Genomic DNA, 18,991 nt, shown 5'->3' with positions numbered 1-18,991 from the left:
TGCGTGCGTGTGTTTTTCCATGCCGCATGCATTACACAGGCATCTACTCTTTCCCACTGTGTCTTTTCATTTTCTTCTTCTTTTTTCCTTTAAAACAGAACGTGTTCTACCACATTGATTTGTTTGCCAGTGACTGGATGCACCTGGGCCAACAGCAGGGGAGCATTCACATCCTAGCATGTTCACCGTGGTTCCTAACAGTTCATAATGGAGTAGGCATGACACAGAACACTGCTGAGGTTAGGATTTTACCATAAGGGTTGAGGAGGGGGCATGAACAACCATATGGATCAATTGAGAAAGGCTTGAATACAAGTGTGCATGTGTCTATGAATAGAAAAATAAAGTGGGGATGTAGTTTGGCAGCTGTTCGGGTTTAAGGACTGGCTAAAATAGTCAATTATAGTCTGTATGTGTGCGTGTCATGTGTTCTCGGTTAGCTACCTTTTAACACTTTCAAGATGCTGTTGTCTGTGCTTGAAGCCAAGATCTGTCAATGCTGCATTTCTTTAGTCTTACAAAGCTTTAGTCGTATTCTCGTGTTTTCTCTGTGAGGTCTGTTCTGTCACTGTGAATTCATGCATCTGATTTAATGGTTACGTGCATGCACATGATTTTATTTAGCTGACCTTTTGTATAGTTTGTATTTTGATTGTAACATGTAATCTTCACCGCGATGTTTGTCTATATTATTTTTAGGTTTGCCCATCATTTTGGTTTTGCTAGAAGTCAATCTGAGGCCACCTGGGAGTAAGCACTGATTGGTCTTTTGCATGTTGTGTTTTTGTCACCTCTAGATGGAAAATTATGCTACTGTGGATACAGTTTCAGTCACGTAGAGTTGAAAAAGCAGAGATTGGCAATGCTTCTTTTTACTTCAAGTGTCACAGTAAGCAGTGTGACAATGAGCCATCTTACACAATAACAAAACTGTGAAAGTGAAGCAGTTAAAATAAGTTGATGCTAGACCTGGTAAGCTAGCATTGTATTGTATTGTAAGGTAGCTAGCATGATGGGATTACATGTGATATTTAATAATTGGGTATTAATTCCAGAAAGGAATGAAAAGAATTAACTTGAATTATTTGGAATGAAACCAAACCAAATAAGTCTCCGTCATTTAATATCAAAATAAAATGACCAACCATCTCTTGCTATTGTCTACAACTATGAATTCATTTTAAATCCTTGTATAATGGACTGTAAAGATACACAACACATCAAAACGGGAATAAAAAAAGTTTTTTTTTTTTTTTTGTGTCTCTAACCCCTGAACTACTTAGTTAAATTAAACATTTTGAAATTAATATGCTAAATGATGAGCGGGAAATGTACTTCCAACTTTCAAACTTGCATTACAGAAGAAATAAAGAAGAAAAAAAAAATGCATGCATGCACAATGCTCCTCCTCCCCAGGGTTTCATTAGTAGCAATGGAATTCAGTGACCCAGAAACTAAGCCTAGCCCTAATCAATTTGCAGAGGTTCACAAGCATACATTTGAACTGCTAATTACAAAGCCAAACTCCTCCCCACAGGGAGGGGTTTCCTCTTTGAAGATGAGCCAAGCTGTGAAAAGCCAAAATGTTTTGTAAATACTGTGTTTTTGTTGGCTTCAACACTATAAGGATGAACTTCTGTCAGCCGCAAGAAGATGTTCGAGACTTTGTTTAGGCTTCAATATTTGTAAAATGGAAATTTAAAGTCTCCTGTATCAATGTGAATTCCTAAATATTATATCCTTCAAATGGGTGATTCTGATTTAATTTGTGCCAACTTCAGGTTTTATTATATGATAATTCAGACAGGCTGGCAGCTGTTTATATTTTTGGACACTTAAAATATTGACATAAAAACAAAAATGTAGCACACATTTGGATTTGAATTTAACATTGCCTCACAATGTCTGCAGCATGAGCCTTGGTAAGAAGGACCTGGGCTCCTGATCAACACCAGGCAAACTAGTCCTATGACTTACTATATCACCTAATGGGACTTCAGTCTGACATATAAATCAGACATAAAATGAGGATAAATTGGACTGACATTCTTCAGGAGACCAGAAATGTAGCAAAATTAATACTAATTGGGGGGGTTTTGTCTACCAGATGGATACTGGTAAGCTAATAGATGTTTTTCATGGCAGACATCCAGACTGAAAGAACAGGTGAAGCCATAAAAATGAGCTCAACTGCACTGCACAGACACTGAAACAGACTCCTGAATAGAATGCAGTTGTTTTTAATAATATCAGATGGCAAAGGCAAAGATGCCTGCTGTGAAGAAACCTACATGTTTCTTCACATATATATTTATGTTGTTCTTTTACATTGTGCCAGTAATGGCAAAAAGTAATGAATGCAGCTTTAATATTTTTGATTGTAAGACTTTTATGCAGGACAATATTAAGCAGTGTGCTTTTCATCACTGCACTTGTTCTGTGTTTTGTTGTTGTTGTTTTTAGCCAAATATTGAGCACTGCTCAAATAACATCTGTCTGAACACTGCATTGATCAGAGCAGTGTTTCAATCAATCAATTTCTATCCGTATTGGGGTAAATCCAAGCTATTACATCCCGGTCAGGTAGCCAATCTACAGTTAGATCCATAATTTGTTGGACAAAGATACAATTTTGTAGTTTTGTCTCTGTACAACACCATGGTGGATTTGTGTAATTAAGATATGATGTGAAGTGCAGATTTTCAACTGTAATTCAAGAAGGTTTTAGAAAAAAATTAATTAGCTGTTGAGGAATTTGAATTGGATAAGCAGAATTAAAAAAAAAAAAGAGAGAAATAATATTTTAAATGAATGCACTGGCCAGCTCAGCAACACCAAAAGTCCCGGAAGACCACAGAAGACAACTAAAGTGCATGATCACAGAATTATTTCCATGGTTAAAAAAACAAACAAAACAAACAACAACAACAAAACTTGACAAAATCTAACTAAGTTAAGAACGCCCTGAAGGAGGTAAGGTTATCATTACCAAGGTCTACAATCAACAGATGCTTTCATGAATGTAAATACAGAGGGTTTACAACAAGGTGTAAACCACTGGTTACACTCAAGAATAGGAAGGCCATAAAACATCTAAAAGAACCTGCACAGTTCTGAAAGGAAAAAAAAAAGAGCTTTGGACAGCTGAAACCAAGATTATCTTGTCCATAATGGTGAGAAGATCCGATCTGAGGCATACTACATTACTTGTCAAAAACTCAAATTAATATTGAGCCTCTGAATATGGGGGTCTGTGTATAAAGTGGCTGTAATTCCTAAATAATTAAAAAAAAAAAACAAAACCCTGGGTTAAAGCCAAAATTCTGCAGTTCAATCACATCTTGATTGTTTAACTTATTGATATTTGTTGCCCATCCTAACACTGCAGGCTAGAAGTGTTGAGCGCTTACTGCCGCAGAGAATGTGGATCCATGAGGTGTGCGTTATTTACAGTTGCAGCATTAATTGGAGCGCTTCCCCTTTAAGAAAGTGAACAGCGTGAAGCGGTGGAGGAGCTGGTCAGGAACTGGTCAGGAGCGGTCGGTAGTGAAGGAATCTCTAAACTTTTCCAAAACACATTTTAGTGGTCTGTTTACTGTTCCAGTTGACCCCTAGTTTGCCACCGAATATTAAATAACAGCGTCTCCGCTTTCTTACGTGCTTATCAGTGATGAAGTGGATGCAAGTGACCGCTTGGAAAAAAGGAAAGTTGCGAGAGGGAAAACTTGTGGAATGATGCCCGATCGACTGCATCCCTCCCTCCAAAGTTCAGCTAAGGTTGCTAACGTTAGCTAGCGAAGGAGCCAGCTTGGCTCGCTCTTCTGTGAAAGTTTGGATAAACTTTTGTCCGACTGTTAAAACAAGTAGCAACACATCATCTGTTGTAGTGGAGGAAGCCGTGTGGGTAACGAATAGCTGTGACAAATTGAAAGCGTTCATCCTTGGTTTGTTATCATAGCCGGGGCTAGTGGAGCTAGCTGATAGACAGCTAACTTTTTTTCAGAAGTTGACCACAGTTAGTTAAAGTCACCGTGAGGCATGACAGGGCACACTTTTTGTTTATTGCTTACCGCTCAGTTCCATTATGCAAACACTGCGGTAGTTTAACACTTTGGGAAGCTGTGTTCAGACCTGCTCATATCCATAATTGTGCTTCAGGAGATGAGAAGGCGGCTGGATTTACTGACTACTGCCAGTGAACTCACAAAATGACTTTCTTGCCTGTGGACAATTTTGGAAAGCAGTGTGGCTATTAAGAAGCTACTTTTGGAAATGTAAGTTTTATTTGGATGCAGTTATGTCTTCAAGCCACTTAGAATCAACTCTGTTTTTCTGCCACTTTTTTTTTTTTTTCTTTATTGTATTTGATGTCATCCCTGCCTTCTTATCCAGTCTTTCTGGGAGGCCTTCCTGCATTGGTATGAACATTGTTCATCATCTGCATCCAGAGGGCTTGCATCTTGGATAAAGTGGAGAGCAGCCATAATGAAGGTGACAGTAACATTTGGACAGACAGGTGTAGTGGTGCCTTGCAAGGAGGGATGGACTGTAAGGGACCTCATCCAGCAAGCCACGCAGAGATACAGAAAACTCCTGGAACAGGTACTGTTGAGAAGTTAGTAAAGCACCTGTCTTTACAGTTGCACCTCATAGTAATCTTGGCATGAGAAATGACTGTTTTGTTCAAAACATGGACACATTGAACACTGCTCTTTTTTTATACTGTCACTGTGGCAAAAAATTGCAGCTGCAGAATAATATGTTTTTGTCAGTGATACCCCATAGAGTGCTCTATTTAGGAAAAATGAACAAAAGCAGGAACAAATGCATTGTTATCTCTCTTTGAGTCCATCTCACCCTTGAGCTGTCAGTTAGCTCCATTATTTATTGTAAGAAGTAGTTCTGTAATAATGTGTTAAGATTTTCATGAACTCCAAGACAGATAAGTTTTTATGAAACAGCACTTTCATAACATTTGAGGTTTTCCCTGAAGTCATGAAAGAATAATCGAGAGCTCAGTCATTTTTATATCATGAAAGGACCATATGATTTTCACATCTAAAAGTCTTGGGAAATTAGACAAAGCCATGGAGGTCCAGTTTTCCATAATTGCTGTATAAAAAATTAAAAGCATATCTGATATGAATTGTGATGGTCCAGACAGGAGCAGGCGCGAGTCATTTCCAATTTAGTTGTGAGTGTAAAATGCAAATGACTCAGTCTTGTGATTCCTTTATGACTGCTGTTGATTCCCTGCACTGCTCTCAGGGCAGGAACCCCATGACCCCCATCATACAACCAAATCTTCTCAGTGACTTGCTTCATATTGGGTCCATTATTCAAAAGGCACAGCAGTCATATGGCTAGATCGCTTCAGCTGTGATTGAGGGAGAGATGTCGAAGGTGTGTGTGTGTATGTGCACGTTTATGTGTGTTTGGGTTTATATGAAAGAGTGCTTGAGACGCTCTCCTGTTTTTCTTGCTCCCTGTACCCTTTTTTCCTTTTAATCTGCTTTCAGCTGTCTGTATATTACCCCTCCCCACAAAACCCTCCTGTACATTTTGCTCCCTTCATCATGTTTATTGTTCTTATCTTTTCCTCAAGTAAATCTCCTGTTCACCTTGTTCATAGCTGTGCACATAGCCAGAGCCCTCGTTTCCCTTTCATTTGAACTGTACTTCCTCCCTCGCATGCAGTTCTTCCTTATGAGATAGATAATCCACCTAGAGCTAGAGGGGTATAGATAAAGGCGTTGTGAGTTTAGTGTGCTTCAACTTGGAAAATGGAAGCTATGATTATGATTACCTCTAGATGTGACCTTTGTTTATTTTATAGGTTATATGTCTGAGCCAAAGAGTCATGCTGTTTGGAAAATTCTAATGTGAGGAATGCTGTCACTGCAAAAAAAGGCAATGTGTTTATTTTGATGATCACCAGTTAAACTCAGTGATTACAATCACAACAAAGCTCAATTCACACTATTTTGACTGTAGTTTGTCCGTTCTTCAGCGTGATGTACGGTACTGTCTTGAATCCCTTCTGTCATGAGCCACGTTGTTGTTTTTATACTTATGTGCTGGTGTCTCCATTGCTCTGCCATCACGAGTCAGTTTGGGCAGATCATGCTGGACTTGGAGCTAATAAATCTTGAACAACGGTTACTTTTGCTGAAACATGGGAAGGACAGAAGACTTCAGAACTGACTGAGACTATGCAGATATTGTCAGAGCTGGTAAAAGGAGGAAAAACTGCAAATGGCAACTTTGTTACTGGCAGAATATTTCAATAATAATGAGCAAGCTAGATACAGTTAGAACCTATTACATTTGTTTTACAGAGGTATCATCCTTGTGGTAATGTGCTGTGTTTCCTTCGCACATTACTACCCAGCACACCTTTAAGAGTAGTGGAGGTCTGCTTCTCTGTGTCAGATACGTAGTTGAATATCTGGGAAGATGCAGTTAAGGCTACAGCATAGGTTTAACGTAGTGCTGTAAATCAAGTATTTCTCTAGAGCAGGAACATTTTAGGTGTGCTGTGATGTGTACGCCTCCTTGCTCTGTTGGTTAGATCTGTTAGTGTTTAAATTCTTTGTTTCCTGCATGTGTCAATGAAATTCTTTGCTAAGAACCTGCACACTTTGTGTGTTTTGGCCTGCTCTTCTCTTCCTTCTGTTTTCTTTCCCTTTTCCCACTGTCTCCCACACCTTTGTCAGCACTCCTCAGTCTTTCCTCTTCTTTTTACCTTCATTGTACACTTTCTACTTTGAGATGGTTTTAGCCCTTTTCTCAGTATTTTTTATTTTTTTAAATTAGTGTCCTATTGTTTCTCTTCATTTTTCATCTCTCCTTTTCACAGCTTTTTAGATTTTTGTTCTGCTTATTGGGGATGGTGAATTTGTAGTCTTCTTTACTTCATCTTATTCCCACTTTTTCCTTATTTGTTCAGTGTGTATTTTTCAGACTTTCTTGGTGTCACTCAGTCATTTCTCTGCAGCACTAATCTCTTGTAGCTGTATCATTATGGCTGTTAATGTGTTTCAGGATTAAAAATCTAGGATATGTGTGTGTTGTACAGCAGTCCAGTCTCTAATCCTCCCTCCCAGTGCCTGACAAATCATATTTTTATGTCACAGAAAGCGCTAGCTTTATGTCTGCCTCGTTCCCCTTCCTCCCTGTCTGCTCCATTCTACTTGGAGAGTATGCTGCTTGGATTAAAAACACTTTATTATCTTGTGTTTCTGCATGCATGCGCTGTAGCTAACTGATACTGGCAGTACTATTTATCAGCTGCTTTGTTAGGTGTTCCCACAGTAGTGCTTAAGAGGAGCTAATGCACAGCACAGACATTAGAACAGCATTTGAGTGATCTTAAAAAGAGTTGGGGATTCTTGAAATGTAGTGTTAAGGTGAGTTTCTGAGAGGATTTAAGTCTTGTTTTAGATCACTTTAGTTTCACATTTATCTCAGAATTAGTATTAGAATTTGCATATTCCTTTGTGTTACACAGTGTGGATCCAAAGGGGGATGGAAGAAACAAAAGGCAATTCGAGATGGCTGATGTTTGTATGAGACTTGTTATGTACTACTCCATTAAGGTCTTTTTCTAACTATTTTTGTTGACTTCCAATGCATTCAAAGCTCATCTTAGAGATAAGACGTTTCTTGCAATATTAAAAACTTCATTTAGCTTTGATCTTGGTTAACATGTTTTTGGACATCAATACAGAACTCCCTTACCAGTCTGATGCTAAGCTCTAAATGCATAGGACTTTTCTCCTTTATTAGCTTTTTTTTTTTTCTTTTCCCTTTTTATTTCATTTTGGTGAAGACGAGACATGAAAGCAGGGAGAAAGAGAGCAGGCCGTTTATCCTCGAAAAACCTCCAATTTGGTTGAATTAAAACAATTCTGCAAAGAAGAGTGGCTAAAAGTGCTCCACATCCATGTGATAGACTCATTGCCAGTTATCACAATGCTTGATTGTAGTTCTTGCTGCAAAGGGTGGCTCAACCAGGGATTAGGTTTAGGAGCAGTTGCTTTTTCACATAGGGCCAGGTAAGCTTGGATAGCTTTTTTCCCCTAATAAATGATATCACCATAAAAAACTGTATTTAGGTCATCTTTGTCTAATATTACCATTCATCTGATGATCTGAAACATTTAAGTGTGACAAATGTGCAAAAAAAAAAAAGGGGGGGGAAATAATTTTTCATGGCACTCCCAAGTAACTAAATTTAACGTTTTACTGTAGAGTCCCTTCCGTAAAACATTTTCTCAAGTGGCATTTGATTATCGCTATCAAAAATGCTAGTATATGCCTGGTAACTATTTTAAATGTATGGTTTGCAGCCAGAACTTGCAGACAGTATCCATTATATTTCAAACTGTTTTAATAGGCTTGGCACAGGAGAATGAATTATAGAAAAAAATTGATTTAGAATGGATCTTATATTAACAGTACTGGTTTACTTGTCTCCAGTATAAAGTGCTCAGTAAGGTTAGGGATAGCCATATAGATAATGTATATATCCAATTAGGTTTGAAGATGTACTGGTGAAGTAAAAAGCACAGATCAATTAGACAGGCACCAACTTTTTATTCAGCAAGTATTATTAGATTAACTGTCATCCACTTCACTCAGTACATCAGTGATCTGAGTTCACCGTGATCTTTAATTATTTATTAGAGCAAACAAGACTGCTGACAGCTACAACATAATACAGAGTTATCACTGTTGATGGATGATCATAGAGGGTTAGCACAAATTGTGGAAGGGAATTGAGCATGACTGTATCAAGGAAAAAAATAGTAGTATGCAGGTTTCTTGTAGCGCGTTGGAGAAAATGAATAAACCATTTGAAGAAATCAGAACAGAGACATTTGAAGATGGCTTAGATAGCAGAGGGAAGAGGAAGAGCAACCAGGGAAGGAGGAGGGAGGGAGGGATGAAGGCGGAGGTTGTTGTCTATGGGGAGTTGCCAGAAAGTTATAAGGTTGTTGACATACTGTTTAATTGCCTTTGGCCAAACAGACAAGTGTGCGGCTGTGTGTTTATGAGTCCCTGTTCAAGTAATTTAAGCGAAATGCAGGTGGTGTTGCCTGTGTAATCTAAAGAAATGACACTCAGCATTTTGTAATCATTTTTATAGTTTAAGAATAAAAACAGATCACCATCGTGGGAAAAGTAAGTACATTATTTTATTTGTAACACTTCCAGTATCACAAGTTAGAAACAGGGGTTCCACATTAAATGCCAAAAAGCAGAACCTTCTCAGGAGAGATTAGTTTTAATGAAGTCTCCCCTTTTATTGAACATTTCAGTATTTAATAAACCCAAAGGTAAAAGCTTAAAACTGTAGACTTCATTTAGGTAGGTAGGTAATGTCTTCTCATTTCTGAAAGGTGTTTGTCATGTGGTTAAAACAACACTGTTAATTAACTCATTACAGTCAGACATATCAAAGTAAAAATAATACACCATGCTTCATGCCAGAACCATGCATGTCTGCATACCTTCTTCTCGTCATCTACAGTGGTATGAAATTTCAAATAGTGACTGTATTTTGTGTTTTCACTGGGTGTCCCTAAACTTCTCCAAAACATCTGTAACATGGCCAAGTTATTCCAGTTGGTTTAGCTCATTTCTGACACACTGGAAAACATACTGAAATATTTTGATGGCTGTATACTGATGGCATGCTTCTTTTGCTGCTAATTATACCAAGGCAATAATAGCTATACAGCCTGTCCTTGGGTAGCTAAAAAAGAAACAATATTGGAACAATCCAATTTTGGAGGCAGGAATCTAATGTAAAACAGATGTACTGGACAACAATAACCAGGAAGTGTTATAAATGCTTTTCATGTTGAAGTTTTCTTTTTCATTTCATGAACAAAGTGGGCAGACAGTGAACAGTGGAACATTTTCACTTTGGTATAACTTAGAAAAAACCAAAAACTCTCTGAGAGTGCAAACCGCCGCCAAGCCAGCTCTGTCTCTGGGCAGTATTTACTTTTAAGGGCATAGTATTGTATTTTGTATATATTCATTCTGTTTTCTTTGTTCTTTTTTTAAACATACTTTAAAAAGTTTGTAGTGCAGTAAAAATCAGATTATAGAAGCATGACAGATGTTTACTTTGATTACACAAATATTATGGAGGTAATGAGTAGGAAATGGATAATATTAGGTATTGATTTTTCTTTTAGTTAGTTAACAATATTAATCAGTCCAGTTCATGCCAAATTTACACCAAAGATGGCCAGTGACCTGATTAAATTTTTGCTATAATTGGGTCAAGGTTAAAAAAAATCCAGAAAAATTGAAAACATTTTTTAAAATTTTGCCCTATCAAGTTCATCTGATAACTGAACTGAACACCATCTGCATCTGATCCAGATTCTGGATTTACAGGCTACTTGAATTTAGCATGGAAAACTCCATTTAATGCATATTTTTGTTCATATCTCAGCTGAAAAATAACATCACCCTTATTTGTTGTAGTAAGAAGCATATCATTATAGTTTTAAATAGCTCTATATATCATTATCACTTTGACCTTCAGCTCAATCTATTGACCTTGAAGGAGAGGTCAGAGGTCAGATGTAACACATACACACCACACTTGCAAGTTATAAGGCCTTTTGTCAATTTTTAACCAATAAATCATCAAGTTGACCTTGAAGACCTTGGTGGATGTAAACTAAATGTTAATGTACTGTTATATGGCCCCACTTTACACCCCTAGTTTTATCAGAATTCATTCAAAATGTTTCAAGCAGTTGTGTTTACAGACAGAATGGCACACATGCAAACTCTACCAAAACCAGAAAATCCTTGGTGGAGGTAATAAAAGAAATATTTCTAACCATTTCTTTCACCTGTGGACCCGTGTAGACTAAATGGATATTTGACTTGGTGGATAATAATAGTCAATTGGACACTTAATTTTACTCAAAGGTAGAATTGCCCCTGTTTCTGTGTCTTTGACACACTCTGCTCATGATTTCTGTAAGATGAAGTGAATGATTAAATTGTAGAGAATCTAACCAATCTGACCATGTGCAACATGCCCATATTGAGAAAACGGAAAGAAAATGCTTTTAACTAGCAATAATCGGGTCACAGGTGGCTGTTAAAAGGTTAAGCCTATAACACTGAGGTCCTGGGTTTCTATTTGCTTTTAAAATGTGTGGTGGCCTGCCAAGATCTGAATGGTTTTCTAAGGTCTTCCAAATTAAGATTACAGATGGCTGTGAGTCAGCAGTATACAAGTTTCTGGCACAAATTGACTTACTACCAAAGAGCAAGAAGAAGTCTGAAGGGGATGAAACTCCACCAGCTCTTGTAGTATATAGAACAACTTTATTGCTTGACTGATATGTATACATATAAACAATAAAGTAGTTCTAACAAGTAAAAGTGCTAAGGCTATGAATCTGGCAAGGCATTCCCAAAGGTCTCCAAATTATTTGAATAAGTCATGCATTCTTGGTGAAATGGCCACTTTGTATAGGACAGTATAGCAAATTCAGTGGAAGAGCAGTTATCTGCAAGAAGTAACTGGACTGGTACTTTTATGTAGTGCTTTTGTACTCGATTCAAGCACTGAAAGTGCAAAGTAGTCTCCAAGAAGGAGATCCGGATCTGCAGGAAACTTTGCAGCTGGTTTTGTAACTGGTTTTGTGTCAAATAAAAAAGCAGTTGTGAAAATTTGACCTGCATAATTTGACCACCAAATAGCAATATTTTATTAAAGAAATTAAAATACTATTATAAACAAGAGGGCTCATCTCATGCACCAACATACTGAGAGAACAATAACGTTGGCTGAGCAAACTTGCATTAAATTGGCTCAAAAAAAAAAAAAAAAAAAAAATTCAAATCCAACACTGGACACATTTAGCTTGACAAAGCTACCTCCTAATTCAGAGCAAGCAAATGGTTCAGTCACGTGAGTAAAAATGGGACAGCAACCTCCTTGCATTTACCCCCAAAAAATTGGTGACTTGTGATTGTATTTATTTATTGATTTTTTTTTTTTTTTTTTTTTTAAACATTCTGCAACTGATTGCAACCTGTGGTGACTAAGTGGTTCCCCAGAGCTTGACAATGTTGCGCATTCACAACATTCATAACATGCAAATTGATTGCAGAAAGGTTGCCTCCTATCAGGTGATCTGTGCGAACAGTCGCAGTCTGTCTTGGAGTGACTCCAGTCACTCTGAGAGATTGTCAAAGGTTTGCAAATAATTGCTATCTAATTTATAAATGCAGACAAATTGCCAACATGTTGCTGTGCACAACTTGAGGGGACTCAACTCAACTGACTGCCAGCTGGTTGTATTCTGGTTATATTTCTATAGAACAGGAAGGTTGCTGAGCACCAATATAATAGTTAAATGTGAATTTCTGTCTATGTAGACAGCAACAGATAGGTGAATTTTTTTTTTTTTTTTTGACGAGTTGCTACAGTTAATTGCTGTATTATCAGAAACAAATTGCATCTAATTGCCATCTTGACCCCATCAAATTGCAGACTGATAGTCTGACACTTAAGGCAACATTTATTGCAATACGCAAAATGTTGAAAATTTCAATAATATATTGTGAGTGAAGCATTGTAATAATCATGGGGTGCCTGTGATTCCCACCTCCTAGCATAGGGTGTGCATCAGAAAAAAAACATATTCTGTCCAAAATGAAAATTAGACAAACAGGTTGCAAATAAAAGTGTAGTTGCAAGAACTGCTCACATGCTGGTCTGAGCTTTATAAAAGTTACAATTCTAGGCAGACACAAGGAAACTAAAATAATAACTGTTAAAATTTGCTTGTCCAAATGTATAAAACATAAATAACTAAACAAAAATTCAAATGACTGTTTATGCATCATTTGGTTTCATCTAGATTTTACACTTCTCGGTGGTCCAAATAAGTCCAGCTTTTTTAAACTGTGAAACCAGTTGGGTTTGAGGCCTGGTGGCGTATATTTCCGCTATCCTTGTGTATACACTTGTGCATATAGATTACTAGGTGGATGTGTATGAAAGGGTTCTCGCCAGTGTGGGTGTACAGTGTAGTTTCATTAGTCAGGACAGGAATGCTGATGAGGCGTGGCCAAACAAGCTGATAAAATCGTAAAACATTCTGGCCCCACGCCAGAGCACAGGCAATTATTTCTGAGAGTGAGGGAAAGGCAGGGAGGAGACACGTGCCTCCTCCTCTGTAGACAAACCACAGGAATGTGTTTATTGAGCCTGGCTTTTTAGAACAGACTGCTGTATTCTGACTTAGAACTTAAACTTGAGCTTCATTGTTCAACTGCATATTGTTGGAAAGGTGTGTTTGAACAGGCCATTCAATCCAGCATAACCAAGCCATGAAATTTTCTATAAATCATCACAATAATCTTATCTTTGCTTAATTAGATGATTGAAAAAACAAACAGCCTGTGCCCATCTTAACCGTGGAATGCTGCTGTCAACATGATGAGTGGTAGCTGCCATGGCATTTACTCTTTTTAAGCTTCGTTACGGCAGGGTCACAAGACAGGTCGGGGGGGTTATTCAATTTAGATTGTTATTTTATTTTTTTCTTTCAAAATCAAGTGCAGCGTAGTAGTCACTGCCTGTAGAAAATTATCAATGGTGAAAATACTTTCTATAATTATTATGGCATATATTAACCTGCTCGATGTCAGTGATGATTTCAGACCTCTCAGTTCTGAATGAGGATCTTAATGTGGGAAATGCCATTTGTTTTCTAGTAGTATTCAGCTGAAACTGTGGTGTGAAGGTCACATTTTGTGTAGACAGTATGAGCAACAAGGTTTGCTTACAGTGACTCTTCAGTCACACTTCTGTGGTTTACCAAGGTCCACTCATTTACGCAACTTCCAGGTTTGACAGCAGCGGGCATACCGAACTTGTTTGTTAACCAGCAGAATAAAAAGGCTTACTGTTCAGAGATAAGAATGTGAGAGATATAGTGTTTTTTTTTCACTCAGGAGGGAATTTACTCCAACCTATTAATCATTTCCACATCGTGTCATGAGAATCAAATACCCCAAATTACCAAAGATTATCTGAAATAGACTCAGGCAAAACACTGCATTAAGTGCTAATCCCCCTGATTTTTGGATTTGATCAGTGTGTTTACAACTCTTATCTTTAAACTTATATCTGGGAGTCACTCTGGGCTTTTAAACTGCTAGAGTTGGCGGGACAGGATTTTTTACTGACACTATCAGATGAGATCAGTTTATCTCCCAGAATCTTCATCTCTCATTTTTACAGCGGTGTGGCTTGCTTACTGTAACAGAAAAACCAAAGGGGGCGTCGGTGACCTAAAAACAGCAGCAGGTCACCAAAGGAATGAGGCTGTTAGATGTTGTTTTTCAGTGTGTGTTTCTTATTGTTTTTCTAGGAGTGTGCAGGGACATGCTAGATGCTAGAAATGAAAGGGATAGTGGTGTAGTGCATCATATATTTTTTTTTTCCTTTTTCTACAATCTGCTGATTAGTTTATTGATTAATCAGTTGAAATGAAAAGCCTGTTTCACTTTCCTAGAACCTTAGTTTAGACAAATACTGTCATCCATCTATCACTGAATATGTAACAAAATGGAATGGGGGGGGGGGGGGGGGGGGGGGGGGGGAAGAAGGGATGGGGCATGTTGTCATGTGCTCAAAGAGCAACTTTGGAGCAAATTCTGTATTGTACTTGGATACTGGGGATCAGTCTACAGCTCATTTTTGCCACAAGAGCCCCTGCTTTTGTGTAAATATGACATTGGGAGCAGGCTTGGGTTAGTTTTCTGTGTGTTAGTAGAATATAAGCTGAAATGTTATAGTTAAGCAAGCTGGTGTAAATGTTAATATTTTTCAGCAGCCTTATTTTCTATTAGGAATTTGTCACGCCTTTTTGTTGAGGCATAGTCAGTCGAAACTGCTCGTGTAGCGACTCACTGTTTGTGTGAGGATGATGGATTGAGGACTGGATATTAGAACTAATAAACAAAATTTAAAGCACAAGCAGTAACAAAAACAGCCGTATGCAGTGTGTGTTCCTGAGTTCACGTTTCCCAAAACCGTGATTGGTAGTGCTCAAGGGAAGGAAGAAAATAAAACTGAGTAAATGCGGTATTTGAAAATCTTTCTCTCATACATCTGGCCTGGGTCTCAGCCAAGTCATTGTTACAGTGGAGTCATGCTATAAATTCCAGCTGGAAGGGAGGGAGGAAGAGTTACAGACAATATAACAGTATAAATGGCCACAGTATCAGAGCCTTGTGCAACATTGATTGTTGAAGAGCCAGTGAAATGGTGTGTTTTTGTACATGTTGAAAACATGTGCGCACACCCCTCTTATGATAGCGATATATATTGCATTTTTTTGTTTCGGTATACAAAGCCAAATCAATGTGAATTTATACACTGATAGAAGGAAATTCTGTTACAGTGATATCCATGGATGCAGCGCCTTCTGCCAGCTTGCAATCTTTCGAATGTGAGTTTTCGAAACACATTAACAAGCATCTAACCCTGAAAGAGTGATTTACTGGAGCACCACCCTGTAATGTTTGGAGTCACACCTTTCCTTAGGCTGTGTGTGATTTGTCTGAGTATGTGTTCGTGGTTGTGTGTTGTCTCAATATGTTGTTCAACAACCAGCTCTATGTAGTCAGCTGTCCAGTACAGTTTCAATGTCATTAATCACAGGCCCAACACAGCGGAGAAAGGGAGTGAGGGGGGAGAGAAAATGGGCCCAGCTAGAGTTGTAATCTGTACAATGCACCTCGGGAAAGATGTGAAAGATGTGTGGAGGAAAGTAACAAAGGTGAGGGCAAAGTTGAGAGAGAAGGGGAGTCAGAAAGAGAAGGCTTTATAAATGAGGGTCAAGAAGGAGTTGGTATGTAGTAGACTTGGCTTAATTATCTTGTAAGTCTCCATGAAATAAATATAATAACTTTAATTTATTATTATGTTAAGTTGAAAATTACCACTCACTGTGTGGATTTAAAGAGGCTCTCGCTCTGTTTTGTATTTGAAGTTATACCTTTGGAAAAGTACATTTCCACTGTAAGATTATAAAAAATTGGAAGCAAATGGTCAGCAGTGCCTTTCTTGTCTTATTGACAGTGTTTACAATACAAGCCGCATTTGTTCATTCGTGCAGTTATTTATTAATAGAATAGAATGCCTTTCATTGTACATCCTGTATGACAATAGATTGGAGTGGAAATAATGCCTATAGGGCTATTCATTTTACACACAAACTCGCACTCACAAACTTATGCACGCTTACAGACATGCAGACTGGACGAACTGGGATTCTTTATAATATATTTTAAATTTAGTAAACACAGCTTATGTCCTGATTTCATTTAATCAAAATTGTCAAGGTGTAGTAGTGACACATACATGGGAAATAAACAGCATTATGATTAAAAACAAAAATGGAAATATAGACGGCAAGGATGACGAGGAATGTATGAATAAGATTTAAAAAATAGAAGAATTAAAAAATGCAGTAGAATAAAGGATGAATAAAAAATGATAGTGTAGTGCAAGAAATATTTAAATAAAGGTTTAAAAATGTAATTTAATACAAATGCAGTGGCAAACAGAAAGGACGTGATTTGGAGCAGACCTTCAGTTTTCTGGGAGTTGGATTTGGAGCATGGAAACCGAACGCTGCTTCTCCATGTTTAGTTTTGACTATGTGGGTGTCAATATGACCTTTCTCCAAAGATCGAAGAGAAAGATCTCTCTTCTGGATTGGCTATAGAGAAGATTCATCATAACTTCTGCAGTACAGAGAGAACAACCTGTAACATCTTGAGCTTAATTCAGCGCTGGTTTAATATCAGGTTTTGGCACCCATCCCTGAACAACTAAAGAAAAACATCCCCAAAGAAACCTGAGAATGCAGCTTTGAGGAGCTCCACATCATTTTTATACTCTCTGATGTGTAATTTAAAAGCAGTCTCTTTCCTTCCAATGGAGTGTAACTAATTTAGGATTGTGCCAGAAAATGTTGCTTAGTTTTTCAACCTGTTGTGGTTAACTGTATCATATGCAGCACGGAGATCCAAAAATACCAAGATTAAAATCCCACTGTCTGTGATTTAAAAAATGTAACTCCAGTTGTCCTGATGCTGAAAAACAAAACAAATCTTTTGTTAGAAATTTGTGCAGTTGTTTAAAAAAAGTGTTGAACTTTGACTGTAAGTGAAGTGGGGAAAGTGATAAGCTAGTGAAAGGTCTGTTCACATGTTGCTGATTTTTGTGTCCTGTGTTGCAGGAAGGAGATTTCTTGATTCGGACTCACCACGTTGAATACTGTGATGGGGGGATTCTTGACCCTGATGATATACTCAGTGATCTCGTAGAAGACAAGGACAAAGTAAGTACTTCCAAGGCATAATATATTGTTTCTACTTCTAACATGATTATGTGATTTTAAACAGATTGGTGTAACTTTGATGAAATAGCTGACTGGGGTGAGCTATTCTACTGGGGGAGTCTTTTTATTTGAGTTTGAGCTAACTACAAACCAGAAACCCTGCTTCCTAATTTGTACCTGTGAAAAACAATATGTCAAGTTAGTTTTATAACCTCAAACTGGAGTAGCCTGCTTCCTGAATGACCAGCACTTAGCAGATTACACATCTTCACCTGGCCTCACTTGGCCATGAATCTGCTTATCAGTCAATTCTCCTCCTCTAAAATGAGAGATTATGTGTAGAAATGGCTGCATGTCCTAAACGGTTAATGCAATACTTTCGCTCAATCCTTTGAATAAAAGGTAAAGGGCTACATTTCACTCACATCTTTATTGTTTAATTTAAAATTTACTGTGGTGTTGTACAGAGGCGTCATTCTCTAAAAGCTTATGGACCTGCCTGTAAGTTAATCATCTTTGTCCTTAAAGGTACAGTGGTGTGAAAAAGTGTTTGCCCCCTGCCTCATTTCCTGTTTTTTTGCATGTTTGTCACACTTAAGTGTTTCGGAACATCAAACCAATTTAAACAATAGTCAAGGACAACACAAGTAAACACAAAATGCAAGTTGTAAATGAAGGTGTTTATTAGTAAAGGTGAAAAAAAATCCAAACCATCATGGCCCTGTGTGAAAAAGTGATTGCCCCCTAAACCTAATAACTGGTTGGGCCACCCTTAGCAGCTACAACTGCAACCAAGCGTCTGCGATAACTTGCAATGAGGCTTTTACAGCGTTCTGGAGGAATTTTGGCCCACTCATCTTTGCAGAATTGTCCTAATTCAGTTACATTAGAGTGTTTTCGAGCATGAACGGCCTTTTTAAAGGTCATACCACAACATCTCAATAGGATTCAGGTCAGGACTTTGGCTAGGCCACTCCAAAGTCTTCATTTTGTTTTTCTTCAGCCATTCAGTGGTGGACTTGCTGGTGTGTTTAGGATCATTGTCCTGCTGCAGAACCCAAGTACGTTTAAGCTTGAGTACACGAACAGATGGTCTGACATTCTCCCTCAGGATCTCTTGGTAGACAGCAGAATTCATTGTTCCATTTATCACAGCAAGTCTTCCAGGTCCTGACGCAGCAAAACAGCCCCAGACCATGACACTACCACCACCATATTTTACTGTTGGTATAATGTTCTTTTTCTGAAATGCAGTGTTCCTTTTACGCCAGATGTAATGGGACACACACCTTCCAAAGAGTTCCACTTTTGTCTCATCGGTCCACAGAATGTTGTCCCAAAAGTCTTGGGGATCATCAAGATGCGTTTTGGAAAAATTGAGACGAGCTTTAATGTTCTTTTTGCTCAGCAGTGGTCTTCTTCTTGGAACTCTGCCATGCAGGCCATTTTTGCTCAGTCTTTTTCTGATGGTGGAGGCATGAACGCTGACCTTAACTGAGGCAAGTGAGGCCTGCAGTTCTTTGGACGTTGTTGTGGGGTCTTTTGTGACCTCTTGGATGAGTCGTCGCTGCGCCCTTGGG

The 18,991-nt window shown here is 38.1% G+C and overlaps 1 protein-coding gene across 3 annotated transcripts in view; it reads left to right on the top strand.

Moving 5' to 3' along the window:
* The first annotated feature begins 3,518 nt into the window (after positions 1–3,518).
* Positions 3,519–18,991, top strand: part of pard3bb (par-3 family cell polarity regulator beta b) — a 219,535-nt gene continuing 204,062 nt past the window's right edge. For 2 of the 3 annotated variants that reach the window (XM_030758552.1, XM_030758550.1), the window contains exons 1-3: positions 3,519–4,274; positions 4,393–4,602; positions 17,310–17,411. In XM_030758552.1, the coding sequence (XP_030614412.1) occupies positions 4,486–4,602; positions 17,310–17,411 (219 nt within the window). In that variant the 5' untranslated portion in view covers positions 3,519–4,274; positions 4,393–4,485. The remainder of the gene's footprint in view (positions 4,275–4,392; positions 4,603–17,309; positions 17,412–18,991) is intronic. The other variant, XM_030758551.1, reaches the window with a different exon arrangement.

Source organism: Archocentrus centrarchus, chromosome 21 (assembly GCF_007364275.1).
Source record: "Archocentrus centrarchus isolate MPI-CPG fArcCen1 chromosome 21, fArcCen1, whole genome shotgun sequence".
Lineage (NCBI taxonomy): Eukaryota > Metazoa > Chordata > Actinopteri > Cichliformes > Cichlidae > Archocentrus > Archocentrus centrarchus.
This window is presented reverse-complemented; position numbering and strand designations above follow the sequence as displayed.